We start from the raw sequence: 20,892 nt of genomic DNA, 5'->3' as shown, positions 1-20,892 counted from the left end.
TGAATTACTTTCGTTAAATTTCCAAATAAAATCTAGTTTTGTATCTCAGTGTTTAATTCTAGTAGGCCTTTGTTAGAGGATAGATTCAGTGAGAGGAGTATAAATAGGGTCATAACATATATATATATATATATATATATATATATATATATATATATATATATATATATATATATATGTATGTATGTATGTATATATAAATGTAATTTAATCAGATTGATAGGATTGTATTAGGAATTTATCAGTAATGGAAGTCAGCGCATTGACTGGTATGCTTTCAGGGTCATCATAAAATTCCTGTGAAACCTTAAATTGCTACAAAGTTTGGATATTTCCATCATAATTAAATATCGAATATATAACAAAATTGAAGATAAAATGAAAATTCCATAGCTCGTGAATTATGAGAGAACCCAGCCTTGCTTGATCTATAAATAAAATCTAAATAAAACTTCCATTTAACAGTTTATCATTTATGGTTATTACTAGAGCCTTCATGGTCCTTTACTAATTCCATTTTGGTGGTTTTGAGCGGGACGTTTATTCAGTGTTTTGCCAACCATACGAACAGCTACCGCAGCTGATAAACACAATTGACGTCAATTCTCTTTTATTCAGTTCCGAACTTGACCATCTGTTCCTAAAGTTAAGAGTCCTGTCGATATATTTTTTGATCCACCTTTTGTTTTGATTTTGTTTTGTCCCGTTGTTCTTGTTTTCATTTTATTGATTTTCCTTACTTTAGGGGCAGTGTTAAAAAAAAAAACTTTTTTTTTTTTTAATGCCACTTTCACTTTAGAAATGGGTCGATACAACGTAATCCTCTTAGTTGCCGAACTTTCAGGACTAAATGTTACATAATGATTTATCGGGAGAGGCACAGATTGGATAACCTGAGCGCGCCGAGAGAGAGAGAGAGAGAGAGAGAGAGAGAGAGAGAGAGAGAGAGAGAGAGAGAGGCGAGTGATATTCCATTCTTCATTGCCTTCGATTGCATTGTCACAGCATAGATTTCCTTAAATTCTAAGACCTAGCTTCAAAGTTCCTACCCCTAGCCTTATATCACTTTTATAGTCCTTAACCTAATCTTTCCTTCATTTAGAAGCGTCTAAAAGACATATATCAACATGTCTAAAAGACATATATCAACACCAGTTTTGGTCAGAGCGTTGGTTTTTAATGAACGCTCGCAGCCCTCTGTAAACAGAAGGGTCGAAGAGACACCATCATCACACTTGACCTAATATTCTAAAGGGGGAAATCTACGTTGTGTGATTTTTGGTGTCCATGAGTTGTTTCCCCGGTGTCCTAATTGGTTGACATGACTATTGCGTGAAGGTTAAGTCGTAGTCAGGGTCACTGGCCGTAGAAAATCGAATTCATGTAGAAGACTTAAAGCTGTGTTTTGAATCGTTGCAAATAAGTCATTTCTGATTTTATTTCATATATATTAGCGTGTTAATTCATATGTATTTAATTTTATCATTTCCTAATATTCCTGCTACCCGAACAGAATTAACATATATGTAGAGCATCAGAATTAATATATATATTTAATATATATTTAATTATATATATATGGAGCATCAGAATTAGTATATATTCAGTTATATATATTTAGAGCATCAGAATTAATATATATTTAATTATATATATTTAGAGTATCAGAATTGATATATATGATTATATATATTTAGAGTATTACCCTTCTACTCAGTGATCAAACGTTCCATGTTCGATCCTCAAAGCAAGCTGCAACCCCTGGGCACCTCCCGTCAAAATACTAGTTTTTCTCTTGATCTATGCGGTAAATTATGTACATGCAAGACCAGCGCAGTGAAATAACATCTAAAACATCTAATTATAAAGGAATATTTAATTCTAATGTTACACTAGTACTGAAAAAAAAGTGCACAAACCGATGCGTTTCCAAATGTTATTCCAAACGCCTTCGTAGCCCGATTATGAATAGACTGCAGTCTAATCCTTTATTGTTGTATTTTGAGTCATTCTCAGCGTTTCGACAGACTCCGAGTCTCGTGTTTTGCTCCCAATTAAAGTACGATGAACTTGAGAACTCCGCCTAATCAATATCAGATAATTCTCTCGACGAGAAAACTGCCGAATAACAAAAGAAAAAATGCAACACTGACCTTCCTCTCTCTCTCTCTCTCTCTCTCGGTAAATCACTGAAGAAAGTTTTTTTGTTGACGAATACCATATTGAAATACTGTTTACCACCGAATACGTGTGTACAGTAGAACTGACCAACTTTAAAATAAAAATGACATCCTTAACATTGGTGATTAATCGGAAGTTTGGAGAAATGATAAAAGAAATATAGTTTAGGTATAAGTTTATTCACTAGATCACTAGAAAATGTTACTCTGATTGGTCATCCTTTTCGTGTAGCTTTCAAAATAAAGGTAACTTCATCAGCTCTTTCTTTCCAAAAGGCTGCATTCTCTGTACTTTTTCACAACATTATCAGTAAAGAAACATTTTCCAAAAACTCAATGCCTACTTATTGCACATGTCTTAATTCGCAGTAATCATGGACAGCATGACATATACAGTAGGTATTTATGGCACCCAAATATCACAAGTTCTCTATTTGTAAAATATTGTCAATAAAACTTTCCTAGCTGCTTGAAGGCTTACAGTGCTTCGCTATACTTTACACAGTCTCATCGCAAACAAACGTCCTGTTTAATGTTTTGGTATGTGTTTTAAAGCTATTTAGTGATGTATTGGAAATACTTGTTAATCGTCAAGAGGTGCTGGATGGATGATGGGAAGTCGTACTTTATAAGAATGTAACGTACATACAGTACATATATATATATATATATATATATATATATATATATATATATATATATATATATATATATATATATATATATAAAAGAATTTAACATACTTGCAGTACATATATATAAACACATGCATACATACATTATATATATATATATATATATATATATATATATATATATATATATATATATATATATATATGTGTGTGTGTGTGTGTGTGTGTGTGTGGGTCTGTCTGTGTTTGTCTGTGTTCGTGTTACATAACAGACATTACTTTTGCATTAAATGTACAACGACCTGGTAAAAATTCGCCCATGACATACTGGGCCAAAGTCTAAGATCAAAGATAAGTTCTTCAAGAGACTTTTTTTTTTTTTTTTTACCAAGAATTCAAAGAAGATTTAGTAACCAAATCGCACAAATGTGAAATTATTAACGACTGTTTTGCCTTTCTAAACGTACGATGTCCTTCAAAGGAGACTAAAACTTTTAAAAAATGGATTTACCTGATGCCAGGGAGCCAGAAGAGAGCAGTAAACAATCACAGCCAACACGAAAGTTTACATTTTTAAAACCACTCGAGAAATCAAGGCACCGATCTTCTTTTGTCACTTATCTCGTGCACTTTGTCATCAGTAAATGGACGAGCTGGGTAATGGAGATTTGTCAATAAAAAAACAAACTCTGGCTCCACTTTCGTCGACGTCTTGCTAGGCCGAAGGGCGTCGACAGAATGACAGGAGGAATAAAGTGGAGAAGACCCGACATAATAGCACTTGCTATCGTCAGTATCTTCTCTAATCCTCCCTTATGTCTTCCTTCACTCGGTGGCCCTTCGAACCCCCCAAAAACCCCCGGTCGTCAATCACTCAACCCTCTCTTCAGAACCTCTTCTGGATCTCACTCTCACCCGGCGTCCACTCTCACCTCGTCTTCAAACTCTCCATCTCGAGGGCGGCTCACCCGTCCTCCTAAACCTCATGTCCTCCTCCTCCTCCTCCTCCTCCTCCCTCCTCCTCCTCCTCCTCCTCCTCCTCCTCCTCCTCCTCTGCTTTCTGTTCCTGCTGTTCATCATCCTCCTTCAACCGTCAGAAAACCCTTGAAAAAGTCATCATGGAGGCGGCCAATAAACCTGGATTAAGCAGATGATTCCTGCACTTGTATTTCGACGAAAATTTGACTGAAATGGAAATATTCTGGCGTCCAAGGTCACGTTCTGGTCCTTATTAGTGGAATATTACTCTTTACTCCATCTTTCATTTGTATATACACTCAGGAGATCAAAACTTTCCCCAGGGCACTCAGTTTCATCACGGGTCATGCGCCCAGGGTAAGGAGAAATTAGGAGCTTCCCTTGAACACGTGACACTCACGTGTCATGAGTTTTTAACTTTCTCTTTCAATGGCACTCTGCTCATTGGGCGTTAATGCAATCCATGCAATCACATCTTAATTGAGGGATATTGTTGCAGCCTTGGTTGCTTACATTGCCATTTCTGGTGGCATGAACATGAGATTTTTCGATATATAATTTTTTCCCCTCTTGTATCCTAAGGACCGGTCTGGTTTCATCTTCTTTTTGTAACAAGTTCCTACAAACTCCTACGGTTTTCTTTACAAAAGAGTTAAATGGTGTATTAGATGCGAAAGATTAGCATTTGCTGCATGATCTTGGATGGGTATAACTGATGTGCCAATCGTCTTTAATGACAATAATTTGGTTAATGATTTTTCAGTGAGTAAATCTGAATGAAGGTAATTTTGTAAGTCTAGGAGATCCCAGCGTCACTTTTACTGAGCCTTATCTTGTAATATTGCCGTGGATTGTGTAGATTTTTCTCTTTACAGAGCTGCTCATTAGGTCAAGAACCTGTTTCCATAAGCCCAATTTACTGAATAGGCTGCTCAAGGAGCAACAAGTGTAGAATCAGAGTGATTCAAGTAAAGGACAGCAGATGACCCTTGCCACAGGACATTAATCACCATATTTTCTCCCCCTGCATTCTTGTTACTCTCACGAGGTCAGAATTACGTTTTGCCTAAAGGTCTCGACTATCTGGACACGGTTACTCCTTTTCGTTTTATTTAAGGGGTGGATTGTGTATAACTACCTAGGTGTGGAAACCCTTCTTTAGCATACTTTGGGATTGGCATTTTCGAGTTTACTAATCGCGTACGTCACTAGCATCCGCTGTTTACTGCAAGTTCGTCTGTGCTACAGTCACTTCAGAACTGTAATAGACTTATTTCTTGAGATTTGTTCTTCTTTGGTAATTAGCCATCTCGGCTCAGAGCATTCTCTTAAATTTTGTTTCATTGCTAGCTACTTCTGTCTTGCTCGCGCATTCTTGCATTTCCTGGGTGTTAAGACCCTTCCTTCCAGGGCCTCTTTCACTCCCGCTGTCTAATGCTTTCCTGATATTCCTCTCCTCCTCGCTCCATTCACTTCTGAATTGGGCGTTCTTTTCGCCAACGCATCGACTTCCATTCTTTAAACGTGACCGTACCATTCAACACACTCTGATCCGTATTATAACTGCACTAACCTTTTTGTCACTTCTGTTTTGTACATTTTTCACTTCGTTTTTCTTACTCGACATATGCTCTGTCAATGCTCATCAGTCCAATGATATACATACAATATATATATATATATATATATATATATATATATATATATATATATATATATATATATATATATATATTATATATATATATATATATATATATATATATATATATATTATCACACATACATATATATATATGTGTATATATATATATATATATATATATATATATATAACAAACATTGATTTCTTCCCTCATAGGTGTGCTTCAGAGGGGCATAATCTACTGGATATAGGCAACCCCTTTAGGATGAAGTTGCTAGCCCTCTTACACCCTTTACCACTCCAGCAACAGCCCACCACAGTTGACTAACCACCGGGTGTACAATGGGTCTGCATAAATCCGGCCCATGCCATTTCCTCTACGTGAGATTGAACTCTTGTTGTTCGGTGTGTGAAACGAGAATGCACTGTTGCATAAGTGTGGTGGAATTTTAAGCAAAGGACGACCCAGATAAAGGGATGATAAGGTCAGGGAAAGGTTATTTGCATGAGCTCAAGAGTGGCTGGGAGGTCAACGCCCCCATTCACTGAAGCAACCCCTAGGGGTAATAGGGGAAATATATTGCATACGCATGAAAGTGTGTAGGGTATGTTCTCGTATGTAAATATTGTTTATGTAAACGTGTATTGTATTCATTACGCGAGAGAAAAAGAGATTCTTATAGGTCAATTGTTGTTTGAAAGTGAAAAATGCTAGGAAAAGAGCAGAGAGAGAGAGAGAGAGGACCACATCAGCAATTCCGTGAAGTTATTAAAGGCAGTAGAGAGAGAGAGTACCTGTTGTACCTGTTGACACATCGTTGAATATCAGATAGAGTAAACGAGCGACCATATACTCTAGTCATTAATAAACATAAGATTTAACGACTAGTCGTGAGCGCGCAGTTTATATATTTATTTGAGCGTATTCTCTTCAGGCAGCATGACCATTTATCACCGAACTCTCTTCTTTGTTTTGGGAGAACCCCGTTTGGAAATTTCCCGTCCTCTGAGTTCCTGAATTGCAAGCAGAAATGGAGGCACGCTTTGCACCACTATTCCCACGTTGCGTGCACCCCCCCCAAAAAGTGTAAGGAAGCCACCGCTGAATGAGTTTCCAACCTGTTGTTTGTTGGTGTTGGAAGACATGACGTCACCACTCCCTGGAAAAGAGATGGGACGTGAAATTTGGCGTGGCCGAGACTCGCAGATATATGAGTCGATCGTTTGCCTTCCCCCTCCGCCCCCGCTCGCTCCCTCCCTTGGTGCTTGTGTCGAATGATCAATAGATAAGAAAAGAAGTATTGGCACGAGCGAATGTCCCGCCGTCATGGTCGTCATTCGTCCAAGAACGAGAAAGAATGGCAAAGGCTCATGCGCTATTATGACCTTCCCGCCTCCCGCCGATCTTCGATCCGGCCGCCATGTCGGTTGGCACTGCCTGTGCCAATCGATAGTCCCGGAAATTTCTGGAAAGTGTGTCCCTAATCCGTCTTCTACTTTGATAAGTCATTTCTGTGCACCTCGAAGCATTTTAATTCGATAATGAATTGTCACTAAAGATAAAAACCTGATGGGGATGTTAATTGATCTACCTGCAAAAAATATTAATATGAAAATAACTTTCATATAGATATGTAACATATAAAAAAGAGATAAGCAAAATTTGAAAAACGCAGTTGAGGGAAACATTTCCAGAATTCTCGTCGTTCTGGTAATAACTGGAAGGCGTCAGGAAAGAAGAAGCGACGACGATAAAGGTTTGAAATGACTGCATCCGAAAGCCAGTGAAATATTGGACCACTAGCCTACGTGTCCCGTCCTGCGGTGAGTCAGAGCTGCTGCTGCTGCTGCTGGCCCGAGTTAGAGGGGCGGCGTCAAGAGGGGCCCCTGGCGGTGGGAGTTGGGGGGAGGGAGTCCCTGGAACCGACTAGGGGGGGGAGGTGGAGGCGTGCTGCTGCTGCTGTAAGTGACGACGCAGACTTCATCGTATAGGTTCGCGCACCGGGTAGACGAGAGGCTGTATTGTCCTGGACCTTCCCTTCGAAGCAGATTTCCAATCTGATTTCAGACGGTAAGTCGGAGGTGACCTGGGCGAAATGTGACGTTTGGCAAACCTGAGGTGACACAGAGGGGTCCGGTTGCGTTTCTTCGAGTGGAAATCAATGTGCATGGCTGGAAAAGGCGGCGGTTCCGAAAGTGGACGAGTTCCGTTGCGCATACCGTGGAATGTGGTGTGGCTTATCGTCTGCCTCCTGCGTGCTCGATCTCGCGGGATCGGGCCGCCCTTTCAGTCGCGGTCATTCTTTGCAGTGGTGAGAATTTGGCTGCGTGGCGATGGCCAGAGCGGTGTGACGATTTTCGCGGCGAAGGCCCCGGTCAAAAATCTAGCCGAGTATTGCTTGGAGGGCCGAAGTGGTGGTGAAAGCAGAAAATGCATTGTTAGTCATATGTTTTCGTATAAAGGTGCCTTCGCGTAAACGAACGGAGAGATATCAAGCAGTATTTGTGTCCCCCAGAATCGATCGTGAATTTTTGAATGTTACTGACGTTCGAACCTTGTCCAAAAATATCTTTTTCAATATGGTAATGCGTCAGTAGTTGGCCAGTGCTCCTAATTTCATTGACAGGACATAAGCGTCCTAGGTTGTGCCTTTAACATTTAGCCGCAATTGATTGAAAGCCATTTTGGAGCATGCAATAGGTGTTGGATGATTAAGGTAATACGAGTACAAGGGAAGGACTGGTAAATTCGTTGTGTCACCCAAACAAGCGTGTATGTGTAGACATTTTTATGCTTATCGTAATACGTTTTGTAAGGTGCATATTTATATATAATAATTTTTTTGCTTTCAGATGTTAAGCCACAAATAACCAGTTAATTCATAATTTTATATATATTTTTTGCTTCCAACTGTTAAACCACAAATAATTAATTCATAATTTTATATATATACATATATATTTAGTGCCAAACGTTAAGCCACAAATAACCAATTAATTCATAATTTTATATATATTTTTTACTTCCAAATGTTAAGCCACAAATAACGAATTAATTCATTTTATATTTTTTGTTTACTTCCAAATGTTAAGCCACAAATAACCAGTGAATTCATAATCCTACCTTAGGGACAACTTCCACACAAAGGGAACTTTATTTAAGCACAGCTACCAAGACCAGGATTCTAACATATGCCTTCTCACGTAGATATGTGAATGACAGTGACATTATCCAATCTGCTGTCAAGAGACAAAAATTAATGTCGAATCCAATACGCATATCCCACTATATAAGTGTGCTGTGTTTGTAACACGTGGGTGTACGTGCCTCGTGCTTTGTCAGTGTTACTCATGATATTTTTTATAAATTCTAATAGTACAGAGTCTAGATCGGTTCATATCTCTCTTGATAGCTGAATGTTAGTGTCCTTATCACTTGGTTCGAGTAGATGCGCCATGTCTGATATAATCCCCTTGGGATGCCATTTAATCATAATGTAAAATGTAATCGATTTTGATGGGTTATTTGCGACTTGATATTTGAAAGGATGTTTATATACGTATTAGTACTAAGCGTGTAATTAATTATATAGATAGACATACGTCTCTTATATATATATATATATATATATATATATATATATATATATATATATATATATATATATATATATATATATATATGTGTGTGTGTGTGTGTGTGTGTGTGTATATATATATATATATGTATGTATATAATACATATATATGTATGTATATATATATATATATATATATATATATATATATATATATATATATATATATATATATATATTCAGTTTCATCGTATTTCTATTAAAATAACGTCTGTTTCTTTTTTATCATCTTCCCCACTAATTATGTAATTATTGAATTTGTTTGTTTCCAGGTTTATTCATACTGACTCCATTTTCAAACAAGGATCAACTTGCTTTGACTCAAGCATGTTATCGTTGTCCTTATCCTTGAATAAAGGATAGCAGCATACGTGAAGACAGTTAATTCAGTGCAAGTGAAAATAAAAACTTTAAATTGACTTTTTTTATCATGATAACAGCAACGTCATCTTAATTATTAGTAAGTAGCTAAATTAGTTTTAAACATTGTCTTGCTATACTAGGGAAGCTACTTGACCTCTTCATGGACTACTGAGAGACTCCCCCAATTCTTTATGCATTCTTTTTTATTTATTTATCTTTATTTATCTGTTTATTTATTGCCCATCATCGATTCTTGACTCATTTTCTTTATGTTCACGTTCTGTTTTCTCTTTATTTGAGGAACCTAAAGTTTTTGCAAACAATCATAGTTCCTGTGCTGTATCTCAGATTATCACCATATGCCCTCACTTCCTTTTCTGCAAGTATTAAATAAATCTTTGAAAAGCTCCTTGAACATACAAATTTCTTCTTATAAACCTCCATCAGCCTGCCTCTTGCTCTGAGGCCAGTGCACCTCTCTATAACTGTCACACTGCAGCAGTAAAATCAAATTACGAACTTATGGATCGACGTGAAGTATGTCGAGTGCCCAAGGAAATGGAAGCCTTTCTGCGGTCGATTAAATTCTACTTTGCACTGACGATAAATTGCACGGGTGCGTCTTGTACGAAGAAGTGTCAATAGCTTGGGGCTGTGCTTTTAACAGAGAACTTTGTGTATCCGCATCAAACGTTATTGAATCGGTTTGTATACTGGCAACCACCTGGACTCTTTTTCTGCTAATCGGGAAGTGATGGACTTTCACTTTTTGGTGCTTCTCTTCCTCTTATTTTTTGTGTGTATGTGTTTTGTTTATTCCTTCTAGTTTCCGTATTTATAACAGCAGAGACTCGTCCAGCGACCGACCTTCATCTGTTGAAGCCTGTCTTCACAGAATCACTCGACAAATCTTTTCAACAAATGGTGAAATAAGAACGCGTCTTAATGCCACTGAAATGGACAAAGTACCTGCAAAACAACTCAGAATAGTTATGTATATCACATAGTTTTTGGGTGTTTATCACGGAAGAACAGTGGCCTGAGGTTATTTCACCCCAGAGCGAATAGAGATCTAAGAAAAATAGGCCAAAGGTCATTTATTAATTGGTTTTCCTTGCTAGATGAGAAATAAAGACTCCTAAATTTGGAAGCAGTCCTTCATGTAAGGCCTCATCTGGCTTATTAGTAAACTTGAAGTAGAAGAGAAATGACGACATCGAAGAGGCACCTTTAGTGATTTTATCTGCGCAGTATCCCCAAGGCAACCTTCAAATAACTTGATTACCAAAATTGTTAAAAGAACAGGAAGGGTGAATCTTGTTGGTTCCAATGGAAAGAGGTCCGATACTCGTTAGGGGGTTAAAAGAAAATGTTCAGCAAAAGTAGACTTTATTGTCACCTTAATAACCTAAGTATCTGAATCAAAGGTGTATGTTATGTATTGAGAACAAAAAATAAAAACCTCTCTGGCTTCTGTCACTCTTGTACATAGATTTATGTTACATGGCTGACTGAAAAGGCTAAAATCTTTAAAGAGTTTTGTTTTTTTATAAGATTATCACAATTGATATATTAGTATACAATTAGAGACCAGCTATCGGGTTTGCCTTTGAGATTGGAATTTGTTCTTTTGATATAATTTTATATTAAACCTTTGAGAATGGATTCCAAGTTGTTCTTTCATTCAGAGGAATAATTAAACAAAAAATGCATTCCTAATTTTTCACGTCATGTAGAATGCATATTGTTTTCCTTTTCCGTTGCGTACCTGCATTAATTATCATTCAGTGAAAATTGGAACACTTGTTAAAACCCAGATACGTACTTATAAAGTGAACATCTGGTTTCCCAGTTACTCCTCAGTCTTACGATAACTTTGCTAAAAATGTGCATTAAGCGGATCTTACTCGTGGAAAAGTTGCTTTACTTTAACCCCCTAGAGTCAGAATGTATCTTATCTCGGAGTTTGAGTGGATCCGAATCTTTTATGTTTGACCTGGTCTGCCAGGTCTTCAGTATTTTGTCGCTAATAATCGTGAGTGGAAAAAGAATCAATTAAATGACTGATGTAATCTCATATTTGCAATTCATCTTCGACGTATAATTCTTATGTCTGGTACAGGGCCACAAATCAGCAAGGCAATTGGCAGACAGTTCCTGAGACTGAGAATTATCTTGCTGTTGCAGAATCTTTAAATATCTTATAGTTATTCTCATGTGATTTTATCTCTGCTATGATAACCTTTCCTTATATATCCATAGATTCTTTTTCAGGCTGCTGTTATTAGTTGAACTTGTTGAGTTATTCTTTCAAGGGTTGTCCTTCTCTCTCAATTATTATTCTTAACGAATACTTTATTCTTTTCAAAAGACTGTCTGTTTAAAATTTTCTTATTAATATGCATTTTATATTTCAGCTCGTTCCTTGGTGTTAATAAGTGCCACTACCTTTGTCGAAAATAAACTGCCTCATTGATATTTGGTTTATATATACAAATAAATTTCAAATCTTAATGCCAAATGAATAAGTTACTTGAATGCTGAAGCATTTCATTTACAGATAAACACCTACGGCCAATTATCGTTGCCTGCCCCTCAATTTCTGTGCTTCAGAAGGCAACTGGGATGAGTTCTCTTTGTTATTTTTGCTTTGAAATAATATTTTCATATTTGGCCTCCAGTAACCGCAAGCTGAAACTTCTCTGAGAGAATAGGACATTCTAGAAGTGACTGTTTTAACAGTGACTCCTTCCGTTTCTCAAAAGTTTGGTTTTAGAATGATGCAGTTGAAATGGATTACCTTAATTTGAGCTTGAGTAGGTACCTTGATGCGTACCAAACCACTCATAAACAAATAAGGATAAGTTATATATACGATTGATTTTACACCCTTTTGGCATGTAAGGGTTTTCATAGCTTTATTAAATTCCCAATTATCAAGATTCATTTCCCATTCATTGCGTGATCCAACAACTGTATTCTACTCCGTTCTAAAGGAAAGTAACTTTTCTTTAGTAAGCGTGAAGCCTTGCACCCTGTGACGCTAATAAAATCCATAAGTCACGTCATATTCTTGTCGACATGTCACTCGGCTAGTGCCTGGAAGGTTCATGATTCCAAGAACGCTTTTCCAAGGACCGTGCCTTAATTCTTATCACATCTTACGTCACCGTATACACCCAGTCAACAGACCATTTGAATACACTTCTCCGAACAGTAATACCCTATAGTTTTCTACATTCATTACTTGTGTTTTGCTCCGCGACCTTTCCCTCGAGCGAAAGAACAAATATTCGTATGCTTTAATGGTTCAGTACCTTTTATTCGTTCGGAAATTCGCTGTTCATCGTACAGCGATAGTGGCATTGCTATCGCTATGCTGTAGTACCAGTGAACACCGTTGTTGTACGTGCGCCTCTATCGATTAGCTATATTCTACAACGTATGTGAACGCTTAAATCAACGCTGCTACGACTAAGACCCGTGAGCATTGGCCCTGTTTGTTCTTGCATAGGTCGTCATTACCTGTTATCAATATTTGTATTTCTATTAGTATTAGTGTTAGCAAATGACTGGTTTTGGGACATGAATGTTAATATTCGCTTTAGAACTTGGTTTCACATTTCGACGAACTAACTTTGAATATATTAAAAATCTACGGTAACATCATTACACTTTTCACCAGGAATAACTTATACAAACAAAAATAATGTTATATTTATTTATTATTATTATTGTTGCTGCTGTTGCTTTTGTTGCAAGAGAGATCAAATCCCCTAGGAAGACTTAATAAAGAAAAATAATATGCATCAAAAGAACAACCATTTTGTTAATTGTAGAGGAGGAATAGATTTAATCCCATTTTTTAAAAATAATTATAAAATAGAAAATTGAAAATCACTGCAACCAACTTCACTGGATATATGCGTCGGATTCAAGTGCCTTTGAATCATTTATACGACCTTGAAATACAGTCAATAACGTGCGAGCAGCTAGTATAGAGAATCTTGAAAAGTGGTCAGGTTTTTATTGTACGAGATAATGTGAGGTCATTTGAATTGGAAATATGATCGAGTTACGCGTGCTAGAGAACTAAACTGGAAGAGAAACCTGGTTACTTGTAGTTGTGTTCATTATATATATATATATATATATATATATATATATATATATATATATATATATATATATATATATATATATATATATATATATATATATATATATATATATATATATAACGTATATGTTGTTCTATTGCCAGTTTCATTCTGATTGATTTTCACTTACCATTTTCTCTATCGTTTGCTGTTTGTTGTTCTGTTCCCAGCTGCCTCTTGTTGTTGCACTTGTCTTTGTTCTATTCCCCGCTGTCTGTTTCCAGTTCTCTGCTGTTCTGTTATCAGCTATCATATGTTTGGCTCCCACCTTCATTTTGTCCTATTACCAGGTGTATTTTTTCCTACCGTCAGCGCTTTGTTCCTCAGTCTCCTGAATTTGGTTCGCTTTCCAGCTGTTTGTTGTTCCAAATCCAAGAGGTTGTTGTTCTTTATCCAGACGTCCGTTGTTCAGTTTTCATGTGTCTTTTTTTTTTTTTTTTTAAGCTATATGCCATGCTAACTCCAGGTGCCTTGTTTTATTTCAGTCTTTTTTTTTAATTCAGTTGTTCTGCTAGCAGCTGTTTGTTTTTCAGCTTGCAACTGTCTTTTGTTTTGTTTCCAGTTTTTGTTGTTCTGTCTCCAGTCGTCTTTTGTTCTGTCGGCAGCTGTCTTATTGTTCAGTTTCCGATTGTCTTTTGTTCTATGTTTAGCAGTCTTGTGTTTTATTTTCATCTAATATTTTATTGTTTCCAGCCGTCTATTGTTGTCTTCATGCTTTAACCAAATGGAGTAAGTGTCTGTTGTTCAAAACTATGAAAAGAATGATCACTTGAGCGAATGTTTCTTCTAGATCTTCTCCGGTACTGCCAAGCGTTTATGTACACTGGCTTTTTTCGTTACTTTCAGCACTGGGAAGAAACTGATACTGTGTTTTGTTTGCAAGGTGTAATTCTCATCATCAGAAATATGAATGTTTTAAATTATTACCTTGAAATTCCTTAATTCTAACATATTTATCTTTTTAAATGTCTTTATCCTTATGACTTTTATGGTTAACATGGTTGGTTTATGGTGTATTATATACTCTCAATAATGGACTTACTTCAGCTAATTTTCTTTCTAATGAGAATCCCTGAGAAGCCTAATTCGGTTCTGATGTCACTCATGACCACTTTTCTGTCAGCAGGTGACCAATAACTGGGTTGATGTCATGATACACAAGTGAAGGGGGGTGGAGGGCATTTGTGAGCTGGGCAGGAGGAAAGAAAGCCCTTGACAATTGCCCTCCCACTCGTACCCTCCATAGCGTCGTCAGCACCCTCGGAAGAAGGTACTCGACAGAATCCCTGGCGTAAAGGCGCTGTTCAGGTCTTCGTGGAGAGACAATTTCCGTTGACATTTGCATAGCGAGTGGGCCGGTCCAGAGGTGCTTCAGGACATAACTTTCGCCTGTAAAAATATACTACTAAAACCGGCAAAATTGAGTCGCCGACCCCCGAAAATGCGGGCAAAGACCCGCCGAAAAAGAAGACCAGATTCAGAGATACTGTTCGGTTTTACTTGACCGCCCTTTTCACTCTCGTTGCTAGCTTTAGTTCGTTCGCCTTCCTCTTCCTTGTCCCCTTCGTCATTGACCCCGCCTTTTCGACCCTTTTCGCCGAATTCGACCCAGACCCGGTGACCTGCGTCACCAGGAACTCTGAAGTCCGCACTGGCCTCAGCAACTGCTCTTGGTCGTCGTGCCGCGAGGGCTGCACCAAGGAGATATTCAAATGCTCCCACATTTACGTCAACTACAAGCGCGACCCGGGCGGGGAGCTCGCGGCCACGAACTACACCGACCCAGAGCTCATAGATGGCATCACCTGGGACATCCTGGGTGCCCAGCTCTACCCCAATGTGAAAGGTTGTGGATACCCGCCCAAAGTCAACTGCACCGAATTCAATAGGAATTACAGCACCCCAGGCAGGACCTTCCCCTGTTATTACTCCAAGCAGCAGCGCGTCATGGTGATAACCGAGCTGGACATCGAGGGCATCAAGCAGGATTTGATCTACGCCATCGTCATCCCGTGGGGGTGCTTCCTGGTCTCCATCCTGTACCTCCTCTTCACCTACGTGGGCATGAGGAAGCCGGAGGCGGAGGCGGACGCCCCGCAAGAGGTCAGCTCGGCCAAGGCGTCCAAGGAGGCTTCCAACTACTCGCTGAGGTCGATCGGGAAGACCATCAACGCCGGGATGAACAAGATCATGGGAGAGCCTGACGACAAAGGGTAAGTCATCTCTTCGTGACAAAGAGGGTTTGCCTATGACACCTTTTTGATCCTACACCTGTGGCCCTGCTCTCTTTCTCTCCCTCTCTCTCCCCCTCCCTTTCCCTCCCTCGCCTCTCTTCCTCTGCGTTATCCCATCCTCTCGCTGTCTCTCTCTTATCTCCATCTCCCTCTGTCTCGTGATCTAGTTTACTCGCAGATCCTTCTATAACCCTGTCTCACTTATTCATGATCTCTACCCTTCCCTTTGATGGCTCTCCTTCCTCCTCGCTTTATTGCTTTATTTCCCCCCTCCCCCCTTCTGTTTCCTCCTCCTTTCGCTTCTCCTCTCCCCACGCCCCCCCTCCTCCTCTCCAGCCCTCCTCTTTGTAAAAAAAAAAAAATGCACATGTGAACAATATGGTGGTGGTGGTGCTCTGTTTTTTCTTATCAGTTGAAACACACCTTCACGGCTATCACTGTTTTATTTTTTTTGTTGTCATTGGTACTTCATTATCCAAGAGCCAGTCTCGTTTGATTAAGAAGGAATAGCTATATTTGATATCGAAATCCAATCAAACACTCTCCATCAGGAAGGGAACTCTTTGACCCTAAATGTTCTCTTGACGTTTAAACTTTTTCTTTTGTTGTTTCAATCTGTTGTTATTATATATATATATTCATCATTTCAACATGTTAGAAAATGAACCCTTTACTGTTGCTCCTTAATGCTACTGTTATGAATGAACACTTATGCCCAGATGTTGATAGTCTAGCAGTATATTTCTCTATTTAAAGTTACCAATGATTTAGTCATTTGTTTTGCTGGGACAGATAAAAACTTGACCCTTTATGAAAAGAAAAATTCATGAATAGAAGGATGTGTTTTTTTTTTATAAGTACACCAGTAAGATAAGAAGAAAACAGAATCATTTGTCTTGTGATTCGTCCGAATCTAATGCGGTGTCGCCTGTTTTCTGCCTTACAGAACTTTTGTATGAGGTTCAAATTGGCACTCTGTCTCTCCCTCTAAGGGGCGGACCTTGCCTCAGGTAACAACCAGAATTTAGTGTGTGTGTGTGTGTGAGTTTGTAGGTGGTATTTATAAATTACGTAAACGCTGGACTGGAGGTGACTGAGCTGGATGAGGCGTGTGTTTATTCTGTAGCAGAGTGACAACCAGACACCGAATGTATGAGCAGTTGAAGATTACTTTATGAGTTGCGAATCTTCTTGCGTTGACAGGCACTAGAATCAGTGAGCATGTCGGTCATTGTGCTAACTGTTATCTTTAGGCAAATAGCAAGCAGTAGTACTCTCTGTGTGTGATACTGATGGCTTCCTCACTTCCGCCTGTGCGCAGTGTTTAGTTGTGAACTTCTTTCCTTCTCAAATGAGCACCCTAGTGATAAAAAAAAAAAAGAAATTAGGATTTGTCAGTGCTTCTCTGTGTGTGTTTACAACATCTAGTTTTTAGAACCGCAGCAAAACAAATGACGATCGTCTTAAATCAGCCCTTTCGTGCTCCCTAAAAGTTACAAAAGTGGCCCTGAGATGAGTAGATCGAGTCGATTCAAGAAACCGACTTTTTTTTTTTTTTAATTCTGCTTCACAGTGAAATATTGTCTGTTGATGTTTTTCCAGTGTTAGGCATACGAGTTCATGCATTCACCATCGAAAGAAAGGCAAGAGGGATTAAAACGCCAGAAAAAAGGGGGCAAAAGTCAACCAAAATCATAGAGAGAGAGAGACAGGTATGGTTTGTGAAGCATTTTCATTCCTCCATAGAGAAAAAAAACAGTTAAAGATTTAAAGATTCTTTTTAAAAAAATGAGATTAATCAAGGTCCGCCTGAACAGTAGTGACTCATAGCACGCTTTCCCAGTCCCCTTGACCGCATGTGCTTCCGTTTCTTTTTTCTTTTTTTTGTTTTTTTTTTTTTTTTTTTTTTTTTTAGTTCGTATGAACGCCATTCATCTTCGTCTTCAGCCTTTTTGCTTCTTTCATTCTCAGTTTTCTTCCTGTTTTTAGTAATCCATGTTGTCTCTCTCTTACAATGTACTTTCATCTCTTTCTCTCTGTCTGTTTTCTTTTCTCTTTCTGTCTCTGTTTCTCTTTCTTTTTCTCTTTGTCTGTTTCTCTTTCTCTTTCTGTCTCTGTTTCTCTTTCTTTTTCTCTTTGTCTCTGTTTCTCTTTCTCTTTCTCTTTCTGCCTCTGTTTCGCTTTCTCTTTCTGTCTCTTTTTCTCTTTCTGTCTCTGTTTCTCTTTCTCTTTCTGCCTCTCTTTCTCTTTCTCTCTCTCTCTCTCTCAGTTGTTTCTTTCTGTATGTGTGAGATGTCTTCATATCATCGTGTAAGCACACCCTGACTTCCCCCCTCCCCCCCTTCCACCTCCTCTCCCTCTGCCCCCTCCCTGCTCCATTCTCCATTCTCCATTATCTTAGAAACACAAAGCATACCTGCCTAAAGCTATTGTACAAAGTAAAGGCATTTCTTTTATATCATCATTATTATTAGCATTATTATTATTATTATAGTATTAGTATCATGAATGCTACAGTCTTACATTGTTATCATTATATAGCCATGTTTACAACTGTTATACCTCATTCCAGTTATGCTCGTCTAAAAAAAAAAATCTTAGCCATAGAGAATGCTAAACTAGACGCCTTTCTTTCTCGAGACTCAAGAGAGAGCCGCCGATGAGGCCTTTAATTAAATAACTTAAACTTGAATAGTGACGCCCACAATCCATCATAGAATAATACTAATATGATCGGCTCTTAATTTACTTTGCTCTTTTTTTTAATTTATTTTATTTATTATTTATTTTTTTGCCATTTGTAGTAGAGTGTGATGATGATCATTAGCCTCACCAAGTTGCTTCTGAAAGAGAGATATATATTGCTATGAATTTCTTCCCTTTCTGATTTGCTGGCACCTTGCATTTTTTCCTCCACTGATATTATTGCTACTTGTTTTCCTTGTTATTGTTCCGTTTCCCTTTTTTTTTATATTGTTGCTCCTCGAGTTATCGGTATTTGTCAGCAGTGACGTGGACTTCGTTGTTATTTTCGTTTTGATGTCATTTTCGGATTGTCTTCCGGCATCCCTCTTTTTTTGTTTTTATTGATTTGTTTTTGTGGCGAGATTTTACTCCTCTTCATCGCCACTTTAGTTATTTTGGTTATCTCATCCATTTCCATCATTATCATATTCGCCATCATCATCACACCGTTATCATCATTAATATCATTATTTTTCAAATGATGACAAGCTATAAATTGACTGCTCATGCATCAGAGTGTTGTTTTCTACTTAACTAATAGGTATCTCTGAATATGCATGAAAATTATTATTGTCAAAGCCCATTCTTTCTGGAACATTTTCTCGACAGCTTCGGCAGTTTATTGATATACACCATCCAAAGGACGCTAAAATCGGAAAAGAAAATGTTGAATGTTGCCAAGAGGATAAGTACGTTTTCTCATATACACATCCACCCGCAGATAGCAATATCACTCTTGTTATAAAGGGTAATATATACCTGATAAGAATGTTTTCCAAGTACAACAAAATCTGTAGGCCACTAAAATATAATACATTGAAAGTGGAAGCAAAGTCCACTGTAATGTTCAATCAATGACAGGTGTTTTAAGCCGTGACATTCCTTCATGTACGTTACCGAAAAATTAACTGTCAATTTTTTGTTTATCCCGAGTCTGATGCATTTTCAGGTCTAAATAGTTTACAGAAGAGAAACTGGGCTATTTTCAGGCCTAAATAGTTTGCAGAAGAGAAACTGGTGCTATTTTCAGGCCTAAATAGTTTGCTGAAGAGACACTGGTGCTATTTCCAGTCCTAAATAGTTTGCAGAAGAGAAACTGGTGCTATTTTCAGGCCTAAATATTTTGCAGAAGAGAAACTGGTGCTATTTTCAGGCCTAAATATTTTGCAGAAGAGACACTGGTACTATTTCCAGTCCTAAATAGTTTGCAGAAGAGAAACTGGTGCTATTTTCAGGCCTAAATATTCTGCAGAAGAGAAACTGGTGCTATTTTCAGGCCTAAATAGTTTGCAGAAGAGACACTGGTACTATTTCCAGTCCTAAATAGTTTGCAGAAGGGAAACTGTTGCTATTTTCAGGCCTAAATAGTTTGCAGAAGAGAAACGTGCTATTTTCAGGCCTAAATAGTTTGCAGAAGAGAAACTGGTGCTATTTTCAGGCCTAAATAGTTTGCAGAAGAGACACTGGTACTATTTCCAGTCCTAAATAGTTTGCAGAAGAGAAACTGGTGCTATTTTCAGGCCTAAATAGTTTGCAGAAGAGACACTGGTACTATTTCCAGTCCTAAATAGTTTGCAGAAGAGAAACTGGTGCTATTTTCAGGCCTAAATATTTTGCAGAAATAGAGAGAAAACTGGTGCTATTTTCAGGCCTAAATATTTTGCAGAAGAGACACTGGTACTATTTCCAGTCCTAAATAGTTTGCAGAAGAGAAACTGTTGCTATTTTCAGGCCTAAATATTCTGCAGAAGAGAAACTGGTGCTATTTTCAGGCCTAAATAGTTTGCAGAAGAGACACTGGTACTATTTCCAGTCCTAAATAGTTTGCAGAAGAGAAACTGGTGCTATTTTCAGGCCTAAATAGTTTGCAGAAGAGAAACGTGCTATTTTCAGGCCTAAATATTTTGCAGAAGAGAAACTAGTGCTATTTTCAGGCCTAAATATTTTGCAGAAAAGAAACTGGTGCTATTTTCAGGCTATTTTCTAGGCCTAAATAGTTTGCAGAAGAGACACTGGTACTATTTCCAGTCCTAAATAGTTTGCAGAAGAGAAACTATTTTCAGGCAGAAGAGAAACTGCTGCTATTTTCAGGCCTAAATAGTTTGCAGAAGAGACACTGGTACTATTTCCAGTCCTAAATAGTTTGCAGAAGAGAAACTGTTTGTGCTATTTTTTGCAGGCCTAAATAGTTTGCAGAAGAGACACTGGTACTATTTCCAGTCCTAAATAGTTTGCAGAAGAGAAACTGGTGCTATTTTCAGGCCTAAATAGTTTGCAGAAATAGAAGAGACACTGGTACTATTTTCAGTCCTAA

The 20,892-nt window shown here is 38.0% G+C and overlaps 1 protein-coding gene across 6 annotated transcripts in view; it reads left to right on the top strand.

Annotated features, from left to right (window-relative positions):
* Positions 1–20,892, top strand: part of LOC136832509 (uncharacterized) — a 52,485-nt gene that overhangs the window by 554 nt on the left and 31,039 nt on the right. For 2 of the 6 annotated variants that reach the window (XM_067093421.1, XM_067093422.1), the window contains exons 1-2: positions 7,353–7,509; positions 14,726–15,812. In XM_067093421.1, the coding sequence (XP_066949522.1) occupies positions 15,547–15,812 (266 nt within the window). In that variant the 5' untranslated portion in view covers positions 7,353–7,509; positions 14,726–15,546. Of the gene's footprint in view, positions 1–7,352; positions 7,510–9,353; positions 9,537–14,722; positions 15,813–20,892 lie in introns of those variants that run through there. The other 4 variants (XM_067093419.1, XM_067093423.1, XM_067093420.1 and 1 more) reach the window with 3 other exon arrangements.

This window comes from Macrobrachium rosenbergii, chromosome 50 (genome assembly GCF_040412425.1).
Source record: "Macrobrachium rosenbergii isolate ZJJX-2024 chromosome 50, ASM4041242v1, whole genome shotgun sequence".
Lineage (NCBI taxonomy): Eukaryota > Metazoa > Arthropoda > Malacostraca > Decapoda > Palaemonidae > Macrobrachium > Macrobrachium rosenbergii.
This window is presented reverse-complemented; position numbering and strand designations above follow the sequence as displayed.